The sequence below is a fragment of the Cetorhinus maximus genome, chromosome 9 (genome assembly GCF_964194155.1).
Source record: "Cetorhinus maximus chromosome 9, sCetMax3.hap1.1, whole genome shotgun sequence".
Lineage (NCBI taxonomy): Eukaryota > Metazoa > Chordata > Chondrichthyes > Lamniformes > Cetorhinidae > Cetorhinus > Cetorhinus maximus.
In genome coordinates, this window is record NC_135887.1 from 129,251,393 (window position 1) to 129,273,260 (window position 21,868).

Sequence of the window (21,868 nt, forward strand, 5' to 3'; positions counted from 1 at the left end):
GCCTCAACAGCAGTCAGCACTTTCTAAGATGACAAAGTTGGCAATAAAAATTACCTACCTTGGAAGAGACTGTAGGCCGCATGTCCTATACAATAAAGAGGAACACAGCAAGTACACTCCATGCTCTTTTACCATCAGGGGCCACGACAGTCAGTGACAAGCACAGGGTCCTACAACCAAATCACTTGATGACAAACACTAATATTGGGTTTCGTTTTGCTAAGGCAAAGAATAAGAAATATTTGTACATAATAAATATTTCCAAAATATAATCAGCTAAGAACATGTAATCAATACTATAAATTGAGTTTTATTAGTCCTAAAAAATGTATTTTTCCTACATGAATTGAGTACATATATTTAGAGGTAGTTGAATGTAGAAGTCTGGCCCAATAGAGTCAACAACTTCAGCAACTAAGAGCATTCGTACAATAAATTAAAACAAGCCCCAAAAAGGATGCTAAATATTTTAATAAACACAAGCTATAGCATTAAAAGAAAGCATATTGTCACACATCTCCCCAAGCTATATCCAAGGCACAAAGGTTTAGAAAATCAAGTGTTTATAAATATAGAAAAACTTGGCTAATAAAGCTGCAGCTGAATTATCTACAAATATCCACAATAGGTAGCTATACTAGTTTATAAATAATGGCAATACATAGAAAGTAAACATCTAGCAATACAATCTCTTGTTAAAACAGAAGCAAACCAAAGAACCCTTTGGAACAGCAGCATCCAAGCCATGAGTAGTTTCCACTGTTGCTTAAAAATGACTGGATTGGTCGAATGTTTTAAAACATTAACACATAGGTTTTTAAATTACTGGAAGAAACATTGTACATTTCTGTTGGAATACAGAGAGCCTTTGTACAGAACATTCAATGCGAAGGGTGGCACATTTCTGGATCTTTCTAACCAAACACCAAAAGCAACGCAGAGAACATGAACCTCTCTGTAACAGGGACCAGCAAGGTCAATGCTACATTGGCAATATTGAAGATCTTCTACCAGTTCTTCAGCTTCTTTAGCCAACTTGCCACTGGAATTAAAAAAAATGAAACAATGTAATGATTTCAGCAATGTACATAACATTAGGTTCTGTAACCCAGATGTAATCTCATAGCATCACATTTTTGGTTGCTCAAACAAATAAACTTTATCACAATTTTTTTTCAGGTATTAAACACAAGCAATTTAAGCTGTATTCCCTTACTTTCCACAGTCAATACTACAAATAAACAATCTAAAGCGCGGGTGGGTGAAAAGCAGAAAGGTAATTAAGCAATGGATAAGCTTTATATCGGGAGCAGACAGCTTATGCATGATGACAAGGTCATCAGCTAGGAATCTGCCAAGGAAATGGGCATAGCCAAGATTGGTTACGTTAGCAAGCTGGCTTTGTTTTGTTTTCTTTTACTTCCATAAGGGGTGGGGCAATATCACATATCACATATCAGGCTCTTAGGCATATGAAATCTCTGCAGTTGTTTTAATTATAATATTTTGCTTGCTGCATTTTCCTGTTACTAATCTCCCAAGTTCAGCAAAAGTGATGGAAAAACATTGGCATAATTTCATGTCAGGAAAATTCATTAAGGAAATAGTGTTCATTGCAGATGTTATAGTTGGAGAGGGGAGAAGCACAAAAGCCCTACTCAACATCCTCAAACAGATTGGGAATAAACAGGGACATCTGCTTCATTTCCTTTGTAAATTATTTTAATGTGTAATTTTCAAACTCAGGGACAGTGTGTCACAAACATCCCCATCTCAAAAAAGAAGAAAAATCCATTAGGAAAACTCAAGAATAATCCATCAGTAGTACCAGGACCAGCAAAGTCAATGATACATTGGCAATATTACATCTATCCTCAATGGAACTTGGCTACAAAGGTAGGCTCAAGAAATTAAATTTGCTTTGCTTGGAGAAGACACATGCAATCTAAGGTCCTGTCACTTGCCTTTGTCCCACCAATTCAGCCTCCTACCCCAACCCCCTAGAATTTCTATCCAGAATCTTTAAAAGGAAATTGTAGATAAGGTTTAAGTAAGCCAGCTATTTAACTTTTGACAGCAAATTACCATAGGACAAAGTACAAAAATTTACAAATCTCAAGCAATGTTAGAAATTGGAAAGAAAATTACCCGCACCCACAGAATAATGAACATGTGAAACAGGTTTCCAGGTAAAGGGTTGACTTAGCTGTAACACGTCTGAGTTGTGCCCAGATTTCATGTTGGTACACCAGAGGCCCCCATTAGTCGGCAATGCTGGGTGTGTGTTAAGGGGGCACAATTGTCGGAACTAGTATATAGTTCATTGAAGCCTTGAGTGGGTAAATTATTTTGAAAAGCAGAACTGAGGTGTGTGGAGATATTATTGCACTACTTGATGTTTTTCCCCTAGGTGAACAATCCGAAGGGACTTGGCATTCTTAAAGTAAAGGATCAACATGTGGAGGCTGAGGACTCATGACAGAAAGAGAGAGCCCATGATAGAATTGTCATCTACTTACTCAGATGGCGTGAACTTAGCTCGTAGATGGCCTATTCACATTCTGCACTTTATATTCTTATGAACAACACTGCACATGGCTGCCTTGTGACATCAGTTCAACTTTAAGGATTAGAGGGTTGTGCATGTGTTAAATATCACACCTCACTCAGCTTGATCAGCTTTCACAAACTATTGTTTAATTCAATAAGGCAGGTGACATTGAGTATTTTATTTGCAATAATATTGTTCATTCAAAGGATGTGGGCGTCACTGGCTAGGCCAGCATTTATTGTCCATCCTTAATTTGCAATGCTATAACCTGTCTGCAATATATGCTTCACATAATACCTAAAAATCTGATCACCCTCTTCTCTCTAAAGTTCTTAAAAATGTTTCTTCCTAGATCTGTGCCCACCTTTTCTGCAACTCTATATTTAAATCTCTCCAATCAGGTTTCCAACCCCCACATCCCTGAAATTGCTCTAACAATGTTCTCCATGGCTGTGACCATGTTATATTACATGGGAACATAGGAGGAGTAGGCCATTCAGCCCACTGAGCCTGCTCTGCCATTCAATACAATCATGGCTGATCGTCCACTTCAATGCCTTTTCCACCCACACTATCCTCATATTCCTTTATGTCATTGGTATTTAGAACATACTCAATGTCTGAGCTTCCACAGCCCTCTGGGGTAGAGAATTCCAAAATATTCACAACCCCCAGAGTAAAAATATTTCTCCTCGTCTCAGTCCTAAGTGGCTTCCCTCTTCCTTTTAAATTGTGTCCCCAGGTTCTAGACTTCCCTACCAGGGGAAACATCTTACCTGCATCTACCCTGTCTATCTCTTTAAGTATTTTGTAGTTTCATTGAGATCACCTCTCATTCTTCGAACCTCTAGAAAATATAAACCTAGTTTACCCAATCTCTCTTCATAGGACAGTACCATCATCTCAGGAACATCTTCCTATAATATATTATCCCGCTTTCTCCTCCTCTCTGTAGCATTAGATAGAATCAACCATAATATCTTTCTCCAAAACCTCACCTCCATTGTCCAGTTCAATAGGATTACCCTTGTTTAGTTCCACAGTTATACCTATCCATCTCAAACAAAGGCTTCTTAGTCTTGGCACTCTCCTCTGGCATCTGCATGGTGTCCTTTGGCAACATCATCCAAAGACATGGGGTCAACTGCCACATTAGGTCAAAGATATACAGCACTTGATGTAAGTCTGGCATTGCCCCAGCGTCTTCAGAGAATATTTGTCTGACATTCAGTCTTTGATGAGCAAGAATTTCTTCTAACTAAGCATTGGAAGACCGAAGCCATTGTTGTCGGCCCCACTGCCACATATTCCATAATATTACCACCAATATCACCCCCCATCTCAGTGACTATTTCAGGTTGAACCAAGCTATTCGCAACCGCCATATCCTATTCAACCCTAAGCTAAAATTCTAACCCCATAGCCTTGCCAGCAAAGACATCTTTATCACCACCCATAACTTAAACCTAACTGTTGTTGAAGCCCTCATTAGAGCCATTGTCACCATCAGATTCGCAAGTTCCAATGATTTACTGGACATTCTTCCATTCTCACTCTCTTTAAACTTCCGTTCATCCAAAACTCTTCATCACCTGCACAAAGTCCCATACACCCAGCATCTTTGCATGCACTGACATGTTCATCTGCAACCTTGAAGTGCAAACTTAACATTCTCATCCTTATCATTACATCTCTATCAATAAAGCTTCCCAGCACTACAGCCACCCTCCTCTCTGTACTCTTCATGTTTCTGACTCTTTGCACTCCACCGTTTACCCACCCCCCAATGTTGGACACCTTCAGGCAGATAGGATAGAAGCTTTGCAGGTTCCCTCCCGAAATTGTTCTACCTCTTTAACAATGTTCCCTCTAAGATGAAGCAGTCTTATGTCCAAATGCAGCAAGACCTGACCAATATCCAGGCTTGGGCTGACAAGTGGCAAGTAACATTCAAGCCACACAAGTGCCAGGCAATGACCAGGAGATAATCTAACCATCGCCCCTTGGCATTCAATGGCATTACCATTGCTGAATCCCCCAATATCAAGATCCCGGGGGGTTACCATTGACCAGAAACTGAACTGGACTAGCCATATAAATACTGTGGCTACAAGAGCAGGGCAAAGGCTAGGAATCCTGTGACGTTTAACACACCTCCTGACTCCCCAAAGCCTGTTCACCATCTAAAAGGCACAAGTCAGGAGGGTGATGGAATACTCTCCATTTGCCTGAATGAGTGTAGCTCCCACAACACTCAAGAAGCTTGACACCATCCAGGACAAAGCAGCCCGCTTGATTGGCACCCCTTCCACAAACATTCACTCCTTCCACCACCAATGCACAGTGGCAGCAGTTTGAACCACTGCAGGAACTCACCAAGGCTCCTCAGACAGCATCTACCAAACCCACGATTGCTACCATTTAAAAGGACAAGGGCAGCAGGTACATGGAAACACCACCACTTGGAAGTTCCCCTCCAAGCCACTCATCATCCTGACTTGGAAATATATCACCGTTCCTTCACTGTCACTTGGTCAAAACCCTGGAACTCCCTCCTTAACAGCACTGTGGGTATACAATGGGGGAGGTGATGGCATAGTGGTATTGTCGCTGGACTAGTAATCCAGAAACCCAGGGTAATGCTCTGGGGACTTGGGTTCAAATCCTGCCATGGCAGATGGTAGAATTCAATAAAAATCTGGAATTGAAAATCTAACGATGACCATGAAACCATTACCGATTGTTGTAAAAACCCATCTGGTTCACTAATGTCCTTTAGGGAAGGAAATCTGCTGTCCTTACCTGCTCTAGCCTACACGTGACTCCAGGCCCACAGCAATGTGGTTGACTCTTAATGCTCTCAAGGGCAATTAGGGATGGGCAATAAATGCTGGCCTAGCCAGCGACTCCCACATCCCATGAATGAATTTATAAAAAAACTACAACACATGGACTGCAGCGGTTCAAGAACACAGCTCACCACCACATTCTCAAGGGCAATTAGGAATGGGTAATAATTAATGGCTTAGCCAGCGAAGTCCACATCCCATAAATGAATTATTTAAAAACGCATACATGTGCAGATGCACAGTGACCCAGTAGGTACCATGCAGCCCATTCACAACTTGTCCAGTTTAACTTGTCCATGCTAAAAAATGTAAATGTATCACACAACAAAATGAGCAGGTCTTGCACAACAAAAAAATTGGAAGGAACATTGCTCTTCACCTCCCTCTCCTTCAAAACCACCCTTAAAACCCACTTCGAACAAGCTTTTGTTCATCCCTCCTAATACTTCCTCCTCTGGTTCAGCATCAATTTTTTCTTTACAATTTTGTGATGTGCCTTAGGATAGTTTTAGATGTTTCAGACTCCTATACATATGTATACATTTAAACTGTTGCTTTCCTCTTCCAACATGGTTTCAATTTTAGTGCCAGGTGTGCAGACCAAAAGGAAAAGTATTCATTTTTTGCAATATTATGGCAAAAAACAGCATTAATAAGTGTGCATTTGCACAGCAATGATAGCATCTGACCAAGTTGTTTTGTATGACTATTCAAGCTTTCATAAAGTAAATTTGGAGATAGGTCCTGCCCCGGCTTCAGGGTGAAGTGAAATTAAAGCAAAACAAGCTCATAACATATTGTAAAATTATCTGCCGCTGATATTGTACAGGCAGATTCTAGTCACTTTTGAAGGACAGCAAAAACTGTGTTCTATTTGAAGTCCTTTGGAATCATTCCACAAAAACAATTAGATCGGTACAAAGAATAAATGTTTGATTATCTTCCTCCGAATCCTTTAATCTCTCATTCTTCTTCCTCCAGCAAACACTGGCTCACATTCTCTCCACTGATGTGTTCCTAGTCACTAATGTCTTCACATGTCAACTCTTCTTTCACTAACTAAAGTGCAGCTTCAACAATGTGTTAACCTTTATAAATACAAATGCACGAAAATATTAGTGATTCAACACAACATTGTGCATCTTGGGCGTTTTAAAAGGAGGTTATGGGAATTGTAATCTTGGTCTGCAAAGAATTCAGTACAGCCTGCGAGAGATCCAGCGAGATTTCTGCAAGGATATAAAAAATTATTTTCTCCTCTTCTTTTGGAAAGCTCTTGCATTTTCAAGACCTTTCCCCTTCATGCAGGCCTTTAGATCCAGATCAGATTGTTCTTTTTTTCTTCTGTACGTTTAATAATGATTCACAAATTATTCAGTCACCTCTGCACCCCTACTTCAATAGCCTAAATTTCAGCCAAAATGATTGTGTTTATTCAGTTATTTGCACAGGAATTCAGCATTTAACTAACTTTGCAAAGAATGGAGTGCTTAAAATATGCACACCATCCACTCAAATTAAGCATCTCTGTCATGCAGTTACTGGTCTAGATTTTACTGAAACAGGACATCTAATGGCATCTGCTGCTGTTAATTAGATTTGTTCGTGCACATTTACATTTTCAATTTCTTTGCTTTGCCAAATTGAAGTGTCAGCCAAGAAGGGAAACGGGTCAATCAACTGTGCAATTCCTTAAACAATCAGATTGGGGGATTAAGAAATAAGCAGAGAAAGGACTGAGGAGGGAAAATTAGAATGAGTTCAGTGTCGTTAAGTGCAGAAAGAGAAATAGAGGGAAGGATTGGATTTAGAAAAGGGAGGCAAAGAGAAAGTTTTATTTCTATTATAAAATGTGACATTTAAAATCTGCAACAACCAAAACCCGAAAGAATGAGATTCTACACTTGTAATAGTTGATTTTCAGTGTCAAAGCTTGGTCTGCAGTAATTAACACTTACCAAGTGTTAAACGGGTATTTAGACATTAAGTGACTTGACTTTCTATAGTAAGTTAGTATGCATTGGCCACGCAAAAATATTAACTTCATGCCATTCAATGCATATTGGTGAGACAAACAGTAAGATGCTGTTTTCATGAACAGTGGGGCAGCACAACGCAACACCAACTTTCAGATAAAAGCAAAGAACTGCGGACGCTGGAAATCCAAAACAAAAATAGAAACAGAAATACCTGGAAAAACTCAGCAGGTCTGGCAGCATCGGCGGAGAAGAGCACAGCTGACGTTTCGAGTCCTCATGACCCTTCAACAGAACTAAGTAAAAATAGGAAAGGGGTGAAATATAAGCTGGTTTAAGGGGAGAGGGGGGGTGGTTGTTGGGACAAGCAGCCAGTAATAGGTGGAGATAACCAAAAGATGTCACAGACAAAAGGACAAAGAGGTGTTGAAGGTGGTGGTATTATGTAAAGGAATGTGCTAATTAAGAGTAGAAAGCAGGACAGACAAGGTACAGATAGTGAAATCTGTACCTTGTCCTGCTTTCTACTCTTAATTAGCACATTCCTTTACATAATACCACCACCTTCAACACCTCTTTGTCCTTTTGTCTGGACATCTTTTGGTTATCTCCACCTATTACTGGCTGCTTGTCCCAACAACCCCCCCACTACTCCGCCCAACAAACCAGCTTATATTTCACCCCTTTCCTATTTTTACTTAGCTCTGCTGAAGGGTCATGAGGACTCGAAACGTCAGCTGTGCTCTTCTCTGCCGATGCTGCCAGTCCTGCTGAGTTTTTCCAGGTATTTCTGTTTCTGTTACCAACTTTCAGATACAGGCATTTAATTGTACATCTGTGCCTCACCTTACGTGGCTGTACTGTTTACACCAATAACAATTAGCGTTAATAGCCTCTCTGTTGTTTTGACAGCAAAAACTGGCTTAACTATAAACAGCCCTTAGGGTACCGGAGATTAAAAACCAGTATTCTTTTTAAACCAAGCCCATATCCATAGTAAGAACTCAAACCCATACCCTCTCACCAGTTATCTAACAACCAACGGCTGAATTTGCACTCATTATGACTGGGAGATACCTCACTGTACATTGTATGAATATTCTCTCACCCTGAGGCCACCACCTCCTGCAGATGTGGAATTCATCTGCTGCTTTTCCAATGTCTCCTGCTTCTTCTTCTTCCGTTCCACAGATTCTGGATTCTTAATGCCCCTGTGTACATTCTTTCCAGAAAGAATGGGAGAAATTTTCAAATTTAAAATACACCACTGACGATATTACTTAAATCTGAAACAAATCTTTAAGTGAAAACACCACTTTTTATGAGGATAAATACATTTTGCATAGTAGCCAAACATTCTTTTTGGCAAAGACTCTTGGAGCTTTTTGTTGGGCAATAGGAACCTCACCTGCTGCCTCAGAAAACCATGAAGAACAGCATGACTACAATTTCTATACAGATTGGCAGCAGGCATGGATTCCTGCCATAGATTTGTTAATAGTATGTTAATTATATTGTTTATATTAAGATACATAGGTGAAGCGCATTGCATAATTAAGTACTTTGATCACATATAAATAGGGGACAGCTGGGGCACTGGTGGTGGAGGGAGAGCTATGAGACTGAATAAAGTCAATAAAGTCTCTCAGCAAAGAAAAACACTGTCTTGGTTTTGACTTCACCAACCAGTTTGGATTCGATTAACAAGATTCACCTGTAAAATTGTCCCCATACCCATAACTTGGTAGTCTTCACAGAAGCAACTGGTTACACTCAAAATACCACACTAACATGCATTTATGTAGTGCCTTTAATATGGAGAAACACCTTAAAGGTCTTCACCAAGGGACAATCAGAGAAATGGACACCAAAACCAAACACACGCGTTATGAAGGGTAAGCAATAGCTTTAAAAGGGTGGGTGTTAAGTAGGAAGTAGGTCGTAGCTGAGTCTAGTGAAGGAATTCCAAAGGTAAACAGTTGGTAACTGCCAATGGTGGGGTGATAGGAAGCGGGTTGAACAAGAGGCCTGAACCAGGAACAGATAACTCTGGGGTGCCTTTATAACATAGGCTTGGAAAATGATGAACTTCCATTATTTTACTTTCTACAGCCTGAATCTTCTGGTCAGCAGCAATGCACATGAAGATTTTCCCCAACCGACACTACTGCTCATTCCTTCTGGGATCTTCCAGTCCCGGCTGAAGGAGAAATGGACAGTGACGTCTCCCGGAGAACTCCAGTGGATTGTAGTAGAATCGGAGGAAGAGAGAGCACTAAATATCTAATCAGAATACAGCAGCTAAAGGTCCAGTCTTTTAATGGACGACTGAGTGGGTTAGCCCAGTTTGGGGGTTAGTCAAATGGTCATTTGGGAGGGTTGGTTGTGGAGTTACCTAAGTTTTATGTACCTTGTTTTGTGGGTGAAATCAACATTGAAAAGTAGAATAAAACTGTGAGCGAGAAAAAGTTTTTTTCTAGTTGTCATAATTATAAATGTATTAATCAGTATTCCCTCATATCAACAGACTGCTAACCACCCTGTGCTGCAAATTGTTAATATATTTCAGGAAAACAGAACATTAATTAATATTCCTACCTCTTTCTGTCGCTTCTCAGCAGCTTCTGCCAATTGTCTTCTTCTGGTATCCTAGGTAGATAAAAATGAATTCAAAACTCAGCAACTTGTAGAAAATAAAAGGATATTCAACTTTGTGAAGCTGTTTCTCATCATTCTGATTACATTGCTTCTGATTTCAAATCACAATTAATAACTAATCTTGGTTTATTATTTTCACCTTTTCCAAAAGTTTTTAATAACGGAACTAGGTTGATCTAGTAATCCTTTGCACAATCGTGACAGCTCTACACTATTCCAGGGGAAAGGCAGGGTTACACAAGATATACAGCTCAGAAATTGGCCATTTGGGTCAACTAGCCCATGCCAGTGTTTGTTTACTCAAGCCTCCCCCATATTTCCTCATCCATCTCAGTCTTTTCACCATTTCCTTACAGTTCTGCTATCATCCTTGCAAATCATTTTGTATACCCACTCCAATATCTCTAAATATTGTGACCAGAAATGCACTCAATTCTCCAACAAGTCTAGCATAACTTCTCAACTTTTCAATTCTATCCCTCTAGAAGTAAACCTTCGTACTCCATTTGCTTTGGTTATGGCTTTACTGGCTTACACAAATCACTGAAAGCTGTGACATATATGTACTCCCAGGTCCCTTTGCTGTAATGGCACAGCCAATGGTAAATGCTGAGCTGCTTAAATCCCAAAGGGAAACTTGAAATAACTGCCAACTGTTTTGCAATTTGTATAAATTTTGAGATGTGTGTCTTGAATTCAGTAGTAATAGGACCACCGAGTCTTATAGATTTCTTACAAAACTAAATTAAACCTTTATTAATAGAAGAAATTTTAAGGATATACATAGATCTACAAATTATTACTATGATAGCTTCTAAATCCCCTAGTTAATCTAACTCTCAGTTACACTTTTGTTAAGACAACAAATAAGACATAGATTTTAAAAGACCCAGGCAAAGAAACATGATACCCTGAACAATCCAATTCAAAGTGAGTTTTCTTAATCTCAGTTCTTTGTAGACAGCAGCTTGAGGCTTAGATGCTGGAGGCTTTTCACACTTGTTAGATCTTAGAATGCCTACTCTTACACACAGCCTTCGCTCCTTTTTACATATTTTCCCCTTTGAATGCAAATTCCCATTCTTTCACTATGTCTTTGGGCTTTCTCTCTCTAATAATAAAAAATCTCTCATAGGACTAATTTTACCAATAATCTTTGGGAAAAATAAGCACTGTTTATTAACTTCTCCTGGCTAGGTGAAACATTTCACACCCTCTTTTGAATTCAAGTTAGTCTGGTTCATTTAAAAATGCAAATGTGCCCTTTAAATCTATATCCACCTACTTAACATTTCAAACCTAGCTTATCTTCTGATACATCAGAGCCTTGAGACCAGCTGCTTTTAATTCAATTAAGTCACACAGACCCCACTATTACTCTACTTTACAAATAAATTCCAATAATGTTATGAAAATTATGTCTTCCTGACATGCTCCTCTAACCATTTAGATTATTTTCTAAATATGACATCCTTATTTTCTTACTAAAATTTAATATCTCACATTTATTGATGTTGACATTCATTTGCCATTGTATATTCATTCTTCCAAGTTTATTAATATCTTCTTGTAATTTGTTGCAGTCCTGTGTTGTGTATCCCTCCCAATTTGATGTGATCCAAGAATTTAGAAAGTCTAAATCATAAATAAAAATTGTGAACACCACACACTCCTTGGGTGACTCCCCTTTTCACCTTTTGCGACTCTGAATATCCCTAATCTCTGCTTTCTGTTCGTCAGTCAGCTATTTATTCTGCAAATTGTTCCGACTGTATGCTGCAATCTTATTCATTAGTTATTGTGCAGCATTATATTGAAAGCCTTTTGGAAATCTAGATATATTACATCTACTGCATTAGTTTTGTTTATTCTGTTACCTCTTTAAAGGATTCAACGAGGTTGGTCAAGCAACAGCCAAGACACTCCCCTTTGAAATCCATGTTGCCTTCAATTTTTTCGGTTTACAAATGTTTTTCCAGTTTCTCCTCGACTAGGAATGCCATTGTTTTTTGTACTGATGTTAACTTGATTGGACTGCCTCTCTTCTCAAATATGTGTAACGTTAGCTATCCGCCAGTCTGCTGGAACTACAACTTTTTAAAAAAACTTTAGATTATGTAAAGTAGTGCCTCTGCTATTCCTTCCCTAAATATTTTTAAAACATGTGCACTAAATCCGCCTGGATCGTGTGTTTGAATAGTTCATTTAATATTTCTGTTTATTTTAAATGTGGTTATATCATTTGATCTTTTCTCACTATGCCATGTCCACCAGATCTGTCTCCCTGGTACATTGTGAAGCAAATTATTAATATTTCCGCCATTTTGCTGTGATTTTATCCTGCCCAGCCCTTAGAGACCCCATTTCCATCCCAGCTTGCCTTTTTTATTTACATGTCTGCAGAATATTTTACCCATCCATGGTCCAGATGGATTCTATCCATGCATTTTAAAAGTCCTTGCCAATTGCTGCCCTGTCTCCAACTTCCCTTCCCTCTCCAAAGTCCTTAAACATGTTGTCACTTCCCAAATCTACTTCTATCTTTCCCAGAACTCCATGTTTGAATGCTTCTAATCAGGTTTCTGCCCCTGCCACACTACTGACACTGCTCTGATCAAAGTCACAAATGGCATCCACTGTGACTGTGACAAAGGTAAACTTTCCCTCCTCGTCTTTCTTGGCCTGTCTCCAGCCTTTGACATAGTTGATCACATCATCCTTTTCCAATCCCTCTTCACTGTTGACCAGCTAGGTGGGATCGCCCTCAGCTGGTTCTATTCTTATCTATCATCAGAACCACAGCTACTCTTCCTGCTCATACACCATTACCTTTGATGTCCCCCAAAGATGCATCTTTGGTGTCCTCCTATTTCTCATCTACATGCTATCCCTTGTCGGCATCATCCAAAAGAAGCATTAGCTTTCACATGTACACTGACAACTCCCAGCTTCGCCTCACCACCATCTCTCTCAATCTCTCCACTGCTGTTAAACTATCAGACTCCTTACCTGACATCCAGTACTGTTCATGCAGAAATTTCCTCTTAGTTAAAGGCTGAAGCCATTGTTTTCAGTTCCCATTCCAAACTCCGTTCCCTTGCTTCCGACTCCATCCCTCCCCTCTCCCTGGCAACAGTCTGAGGCTAAACCATCTGTTCATAGCCTGAAGTGTCATTTGACCCAGATGAGCCTCCAAACATATCCATGCCATAACTAAGACTGCCTATTTCCATGTGCGTAGCATTGTCCACCCCACCTCAACTCATCTGCTGATCAAACTCTCATTTATGCCTTTGTTACCTCTAGACTTGACTATTCTGATGCAATCCTGTCTAGCCTCCAACATTGTACCCTCCATAAACTTGAAGTCATCCAAAACTCTGTGCCATGTCCTAACTCACACCAAATGCCATTCACCTATCACCGTTGTGCTCATTGACCAATACCGGCTTCCAGTTAACACCTCGATTTCAAACTTCTCATCCTTGTTTTCAAATCTCCCCCATAGCCTGGCCCCTCCCCATGTCTGTGATCTCCTCCAGCCCTGTAACCTTCAGGAAACATCTGTAGTCCCCTAGCTGGCCTCTTGAGCAGCCCTGATTTTAATCACTCCACTATTGGTGACCATGCCTTCAGCTGTGCTAAGCTTTGGAATTTCCTCCCTAAATCTCACTGTGCCCCTGTCACACTTTCTTCCTTTAAGACATTCTTCAAAACTAAACTTTTACCAAGCTGCTGGCCACCTGGCCCAAAATCTGCTCATGTGAATATAGATTTCCTGGGCTCTTCTGAACACTATTTTGAATGGTTTCCACTGCTGTTCTATATCATTTGCCAATTTTAAAAAAAATTCAATTCACCGGATGTGGGTGTCGCTGGCTAGGCCAGCATTTATTGCTCATCCCTAGTTGCCCTTGAGAAGGTGATGGTGAGCTGCCTTCTTGAACTGCTGCAGTCCATGTGGTGTAAGTACACCCAAAGTGCTTTTAGGAAGGAAGTTCCAGGATTTTGACCCAGCAACAGTGAAGGAACGGCAATATATTTTCAAGTCAGATATATTGTCAATGCTGCCAATTTTATTTTTCTAGTTTATGTTCCCACCTCCATAAAGTCAGCTTTTCTCTAATCTATTATCCTGACCTTTGTCATGCTTACATCCTTCTCAGTTATCCTATGGTCACTATTGCCTAGATGTTCCCCTACCTTTACCTCTCTTATCTGCTCTGGTTTACCCCCCCATTGCCAGATCCAATACTAAATCCTCCCTTGTTCAGTTCTTTTTTACAGCATGGATTAGAAAGGAGCCCTGTACACATTGTGGGAGTACCCTTCCCTTATCCCCTTTACCAACCCCTTCTGGCCAATTAATTTCAGGATAGAATAATAATCATGGGAGATTTTATCCATATTTATTGTTAATTTCCCTAATTTATTTGCATGTTTCAACCTTCATCTCGCTTCCAGTATAGGGTGGTCTGTAGAATACACTTGTTAGTGTGACTGATTCTTTTTTATGCCTGGTCTATTTCTGGATTACATTTACTACTGCCATTATGTTATCTCTGTTAAAGATTAGCTCACTGGTAAGCTCGAAATGGTGGGGCAAGCAGTAAAACTGTAACAGAGGACTGACATTCTTCCCATGCAGTTCTAAGTAACCCTGCAAGCCAAAGCCATAATTGGACAGCCCAGAGGAAACTCATTATTGTCCTATGACCAACTGAGACTGCAAATCTTATTGTTAACCAGCAAAAACTGTGCACACATTTGAACCCCTGAGCTTTGGCTCATTAAATTGAGAGTATGCTTTTTGAGTTAAAGCAAATGGTTGTTTCCTTGCTGGGAAGAACTTCATGTCAGGCAAACAGAATCTTTACTTCTGTAAATTTCTCAGTTGTTTATTGGGAGATGTAAAACGTGGCCATGGATTTCCCTTTCCATTTTAGTGTTCGGAACAGTTGCAATCTTTTATGAAGCAAAGCACCAAAGTGATAATATCCAATGGACTGCATCCTTAAATTTTTAATTTACAAAAATCGCCATTTATTACTGGCATAACTCAATGCAGCATAAAATGAAAACTACAGATAATGCAAGGCATAATTGTTTAAAAAAAACATATTTTTCATATTAACTGCAAAACAGTTTACCATTCTTAGAATCAAAATTAAGTAAAGGAGGCTGCCGCTAGGCCCAATGTGTCTGTGCCAGCTCTTTGAAAGGGCTACCAATTAGTCCCACTATCCTTCGGCTTTTCCACAGTGCGGAAAACTTTCCCCCTTCAAGCACTCATCTAATTCCCTTTTGAAAGTTATGTTTGAATCTGCTTCCACCACCATTTCAACCAGTACATTCCAGGTCATTATAACACACTGGGTAAAATGTTTTTTCCCCCCTTCATGTCATCTTTAGTTTGTCAATTATCTGAAATCCTTGTCCTCTAGTTAATGACCTTTCATGAGAAACAGCTCCTCTATTTACTCTTATCAAAACCCTTCATGATATTGAATACTTCTCTGCACTGAGGAGAGCAATCCAAGCTTCTCTGGTCTCTCCATGTAACCGATGTCCCATCCAGGAGACAGGAGGAAAGATATACAAACACGTCAGCCTGGCTACTTCATAAAATTATTTCCCTCCCACCGCTTTTCAAAATGGACAATTGCCGCGCTGATAAAATGACTGCAGCTGATCACTTGTTGGTTTCTGGCAGACTCTCAGCTGTCCCAATGGACAAAGGCTACCTCATCATCCTGGAATGTGACTTGTTTTGTATAAACATTCCAGCCAAGCCAAAACAAAGGATTCATAGATAATAAGTCTGCACCAGACAGCTACGGACAAAGGTAGAGCTATTTGGGGCTCTTAATCTCCAATGTTGTCCTAATGGCCCCATCGTTACCTGCTCATCAACACAATGGGTTTCAACCAGGCACCTCGTTGGCTGAACAACTTGACCCAAAGCCACGGTCAGATGACTGAGACTTGAGCTGTTTGAATTCCTTTAATTATACAGCTCGAGTTTTATCTTCAGCATCTATTTGACTTCAGAAGACAAGCAGGACTCCAGGCAAGCAGCCTGCCTCTGTCCACCATTTTATCATCTAACAGTTAGCAGCAGAAAGAGCTCTGTCCAGGTGAACTGCTTGGCCCTCATCTACACTATGAGCTACTGGAACATTGGAACTTCTGTATCTGTGCCTTCAAGGCTAATCCATCTCTACATGCCCTCGCCCACCGTGGAAGGCCTCGCTTCTGGAAAGTCTGATGAAAAGTTCAGCCTGCTAACCTCTGAAGGAATGCACCATTGGATTTTTCATTCTGGAGTCACGTGAAATCATAACTCTTATTTTTATCACGGTCTTGCCCTGTACCCCTTTCTTTCCCTTATCCTTCTTTTATTGTATGAGTGAAAAGAGGGGCAGACGTTGCAATACCTCTTTCCCAAATTTTGTGTGTTTGCAAAATAAACCAAACCTCTTATTTTGCCTCGTCTTGAGTTTGCTGTGGAGTTATTAATAGAGGATTAGATAGCTCCAAAACTGAAGGGTTGGGGAAAATGCACCACCACTTTATAAAGGGGGAAATCAGAAATCAAAGACACCTTTGTTTACGGACGGGTAGAGGGGAGAAGAAATCAGGGCTGTTTAAATTAATCCCCCTTCAGTCCATAACACTGAAGTTTCACGTTCCTGGTACAATTCTAAGAAACCTTGTCTGTACCTTCCCCAAGGCCCTTCCTAAAATGTGGTGCCCAGAATTGTCAACTAAACTTCAGCTGGGGCTAATCAGTGTTTTATAAAAGTTTAGTATAATTTAGTTGCTTAAAAGCCTCCTCAACTTGGTCAGCAACCTTCAAAGATTTATGTACATACACCCTCAGATTGTTCCTGCTCCCCATTAAAATTGTACCATTATAACCAGCAAAATATTAATTATTTTGATCTACAAGCTTTAACACATTTACTGCTATCTATTAAAAATAAAATTAAAATAAAATTAAAATAAATAAAATAAAATTGATTTATAAAATTCCCCTCTAATCTCCATTCCTTGCTCGTTAGTTTGACAGCAATTCCAATGTCCAGGATGAAAGGGCTGAAGCTGTTTGAATATATGATGAACATGGGATTTACTTTAGACAGGTTAGGAGAATGGGCAAAGAAGTGGCAGATGGAATACAACGTGGGGAAGTGTGAGGTTATGCACTTTGGTAGGAAGAATAGAGGCATAGACTATTTTCTAAATGGGGAGAGAATTCAGAAATCTGGAGTGCAAAGGGACTTGGGAGTCCTAGTCCAGGATTCTCTTAAGGTTAACTTGCAGGTTGAGTCGGTAGTTAGGAAGGCAAATGCAATGTTGGCATTTATTTCGAGAGGACTAGAATATAAAAGCAAGGATGTGCTGCTGAGGCTTTATAAGGCTCTGGTCAGACCACATTTAGAATATTGTGAGCAATTTTGGGCCCCGTATCTCAGGAAGGATGTGCTGGCCCTGGAGAGGGTCCAGAGGAGGTTCACGAGAATGACCCCAGGAATTAAAGGCTTAACATATGAGGAACGTTGAGGACTCTGGGTCTATACTCGATGGAGTTTAGAAGGATGAGGGGGGATCTGATTGAAACTTACAGAATACTGAAAGGCCTGGATAGAGTGGATGTGGGGAAGATGTTTCCATTAGTAGGAGAAACTAGGACCCGAGAGCACAGCCTCAGAGTAAAGGGAAGACCTTTTAGAACAGAGATGAGGAGAAACTTCTTTAGCCAGAGAGCGGTGAATCTATGGAATTCATTGCCACAGAAGGCTGTGGAGGCCAGGTCATTGAGCGTATTTAAGACTGAGATAGATAGGTTCTTGATTGGTAAGGGGATCATAGGTTACGGGGAAAAGGCGGGAGAATGGGGTTGAGAAACTTATCAGCCATGATTGAATGGCGGAGCAGACTCGATGGACCAAATGGCCTAATTTCTGCTCCTATGTCTTATGTTCTTAGTGGATAAATGAATAATGTACATGTTTATTGCAATATGTCAGATTAGATTGTAAACACAACACGAGCTAAAAACATTGTTTACCTAATGTGCAGTCATATGTGAACAGGTACATCTGTTTCAATATAAATGGCCACAGTCACTTACTAACAATTGCCAAGAAATGCACTTCAACAATAGCTATTGTTTTCTACTCACATTTCACAATATTGTTCAAATTCTAGTTTTAATTTCAGTTTCTACAAACTTGTTTATTTCCCAGTGACTTAGGAGGCATTATGAGGATTACTTGCCAATTCACACCGTCGAAACAATTAAACTTTTGGGTGTAGGCATTTCCTGGGAAGGTAACTTAATAAACATGTATCCTTTGAGCTCGAATACAAAGTCAAATTACCTTTGAGAATCTGATGGGCTATCAGATGTATTACATTGGTTTAAAAGTCTTTGCCCTCCATTTAGCTAGGATAATATAGCCTCAACTTTTTATTTTTTCATGAACTGCAGTATCTAGCCTGCAGGTGTACCTACACCACATGGACTACAGCGGTTCAAGAAGGCAGCTCACCATCATCTTCTCAAGGGCAACTAGGGATGGACAATAAATGCTGGCCCAGCCAGCGAAGCCCGCCTCCCGTGAATTCATTTTTAAAAATCACATTGTGGCTTATTTTCCAATTAACACATCTATTGCTCACAGTTGCCCTAAACAATATGTAAAAGTTTGCTTATAAAATGGATGTTTGTACTGTGAAAGTGTGGCACACAATATCTACCAAGAGTTCAGATTGCGCCAAACACCATGAAAACTCAGAATCAAGCATTTGTATTTACTCTTTTCCCTGGCACCAAGCCTGGTCATGTGATGTATACCTTCAGTCTATTTGTCAGTTATTATTACGCTTAGAATCACATTCAGTTGCCTCTATTACTCCAGCCTCTATTACTCCACACTCAGGGTAAATGTATTAGGGCAGGAAAATAGAATTTCCAATGGCAATACACAAAAACAGAAAATATCTGAGAGTGAATTAAATGTAATTAAATCTCAGATCAGATGATATTTTAACTTTGCTTTGACAATCCATACGTACCCTCAAAACTGAATGCCAGGAATATTTACCACTGTGGTTGATCTGCAAGATTCACAGTTTGTATACTACATTTAAAATGTCAGTCTGAGCAGCTTAGATAAATGATTAAGCATTCCACAAAGCACACCGCATGATTAGTAGAACGATACATGCGACTCGTGAATAGGTATTTAACCCGTTGGTGTTATTTACACTTGTAATGCACATGGTTCTGGTAATGTGCTCCAAGTTCTTTGCTTTCAACATTCTCAGAATGTAGGATTCAAGGGATATGTGAAGGAAAAGCAGGACAATTAGGAGATGCACAAATTCAATTAAACCTAGAGTACAAATCATGACATAATTTGGGGTTTCTAAACATCAGAGTGAAGTGACAGGATCTACAATTTTGGTGTCTATAGAAAAATGGTTAACCTTTATACTGACATAAATCAATAGTATACTCAATCTTGGCCTCATTCTCGTCATTTCACCATTTTCGATTTCATGTAATGTAAAGGTATTGAGTGAGTTCATCAAATTACTGCACCAGATGCTGCAACAACCAATGTGCAGAAAGAATACTGTGGAATAATGCTGGAAACATTAAGCAGGTGAAGGAGGGCCTGTGGATAGGGAAACAGAGTTCATGCCTCCAAAACAGATCTAATGAAAGGCCATGAACCTGAAACACAGATGCTGGGCCTGGCTTGTTGAGTTACTTCCAGCATTTTCTGTTTTTTACTGCTGCAATAATGTCAACACAGTTGCTAGGTTAAGCAAAAATGTTTGCATGTGTGTATGTTTTTGTAAAATTATCCAAATTTGCAACTATTACAATACAGTGATACATAGGGTGAGTTTGTGTCTGAAAGCGAACACGCATCAACACAAACCCTTTGGAATAAACCTGCAAAATGGGATCAGGGAATTTTGCAGAAGGTGGCGGCCAATAACGAATTAAAAATATATTCTCCCCAGCACACCAACATCCCCCCAATCCCCAGGCTCAACCCTCCACAACACCCAGGCTCAGCCCCTCACTCTTCCCCACCCCCAGGCTCAGCCCCTCACTCTTCCCCACCCCCACCCCCAGGCTCAGCCCCTCACTCTTCCCCACCCCCCACCCCCAGGCTCAGCCCCTCACTCTTCCCCACCCCCCACCCCCAGGCTCAGCCCCTCACTCTTCCCCACCCCCCACCCCCAGGCTCAGCCCCTCACTCTTCCCCACCCCCCACCCCCAGGCTCAGCCCCTCACTCTTCCCCAACCCCCACCCCCAGGCTCAGCCCCTCACTCTTCCCCAACCCCCACCCCCAGGCTCAGCCCCTCACTCTTCCCCACCCCCCACCCCCAGGCTCAGCCCCTCACTCTTCCCCACCCCCAGGCTCAGCCCCTCACTCTTCCCCACCCCCAGGCTCAGCCCCTCACTCTTCCCCACCCCCCACCCCCAGACTCAGCCCCTCACTCTCCCCCACCCCCAGGCTCAGCCCCTCCCACTTCCCCACCCCCAGGCCCAGCCCCTCACCCTCCCTCCACCCCCAGGCCCAGCCCCTCACTCTCCCCCACCCCCAGGCTCAGCCCCTCCCACTTCCCCACCCCCAGGCCCAGCCCCTCACTCTCCCCCACCCCCAGGCTCAGCCCCTCCCACTTCCCCAGCCCCTCACTCTCCCCTCCCCAAACCCATTACCTACCGGATCCGGCGTCTCCACAACATCCGCAGCCGCCCCTCCCAGGCACGGCAGACACATGCCCATCCCCGCTGCGCTCAGTAGGAAAGGCGCCGGCCCCCAGGCCCACACCGAGAGTGGATAATGGAGGAAAGGACTGACCCAAACCACCAGCCGAGGCCGCTCCAGCCGCTCTGGCACTTTCCTCCGGCCCCTCCCCCGCCTACCAGCACTGGCTCTAAGCTCCGCCCCCTGGCGCCGTGCGTCCGACGGGCGCCATGGCAACTCCCCGCCCACCAGCATCGCCTACAACTGACAAGGAGGCAGCTGCCGGGGCAGGAGATTCCCTCTAAATGAAACATAGGCTTTCTCCTCCTACAGCGCCGCTCATAGGGCGCCTAGAGGAAGCTCACCTTAAAAACAACATTTCTATTTCAATCATATTAAAATAAATTATAATTCATTCTGATTAAGATTGAAGCTGAAATATCATAAACAAACTTTGAAGACAACGAAAAGTTATCCTTTAGTATCACTGAAAAAGGACACATGTCGAGGCTTTTCACACTGCTACCTTGTAGTCATACCCAACTGTACAGACCATACCCAGCCAGCGCCCTGCTTGCAAAACTCAAAACACAATGTCCAACATTAGATATGATTCTGCGATTGGGCAACATTTGCTATGGAATCCTCAGTGTGCTAAGAATTATGCTGACAGCCAATTCAAGATTATCAGTCGGGCTGGCAGGATGGCGGACTTACTAGAAACTACGTATGTGAATACACAGAGCCCTGTTATCTGCAGACAGAAAGAACATGTACACACATTGCACCTGTTTCAACTGAACAAAATAGGCGCCAGGCATTCTCTGGGGCAATGCCTTGGCCAATCAGAGTCAACCTGCCCAGTTAGAATTTAAGCATGGCAGTTAACTGTCCTTCATCAGTTAACTGGTGCATTCTCCATGGCAACCAATTAGCACTCTCTTCTCATGAAGTATAACTTGTTGTTCCCTTTGCATTTGGTATTCTTGTGAATGTCCTGATGAGTGCAAGATGAAAAACTTTGACGTGTCTTTTTTCAGCAATACTCAAGCTCT

At 41.3% G+C, this 21,868-nt stretch overlaps 1 protein-coding gene across 1 annotated transcript; it reads right to left on the minus strand.

The window, feature by feature from the left end:
- Window positions 1-455: 455 nt before the first annotated feature.
- Window positions 456-20,999, minus strand: svip (small VCP interacting protein). The gene is made up of 4 exons (XM_078549535.1): window positions 20,790-20,999; window positions 9,975-10,025; window positions 8,485-8,598; window positions 456-1,042 (listed from the first exon to the last, which is right to left on the minus strand). The coding sequence occupies exons 1-4, from the start codon at window positions 20,850-20,852 to the stop codon at window positions 1,028-1,030; spliced, it is 243 nt and encodes an 80-aa protein (XP_078405661.1). The 5' UTR covers window positions 20,853-20,999; the 3' UTR covers window positions 456-1,027.
- Window positions 21,000-21,868: the final 869 nt, after the last annotated feature.

Excerpts from the sequence above, each read along its gene's own strand:
- svip (XM_078549535.1), bottom strand. The coding sequence starts at position 20,852 with ATGGGCATGTGTCTGCCGTGCCTGGGAGGGGCGGCTGCGGATGTTGTG. Across the intron at positions 10,026-20,789 it reads TTGTGGAGACGCCGGATCCG|GATACCAGAAGAAGACAATT; the intron begins GTAGGTAATGGG and ends TTATCTACCTAG. Across the intron at positions 8,599-9,974 it reads CTGAGAAGCGACAGAAAGAG|AATGTACACAGGGGCATTAA; the intron begins GTAGGAATATTA and ends CTTTCTGGAAAG.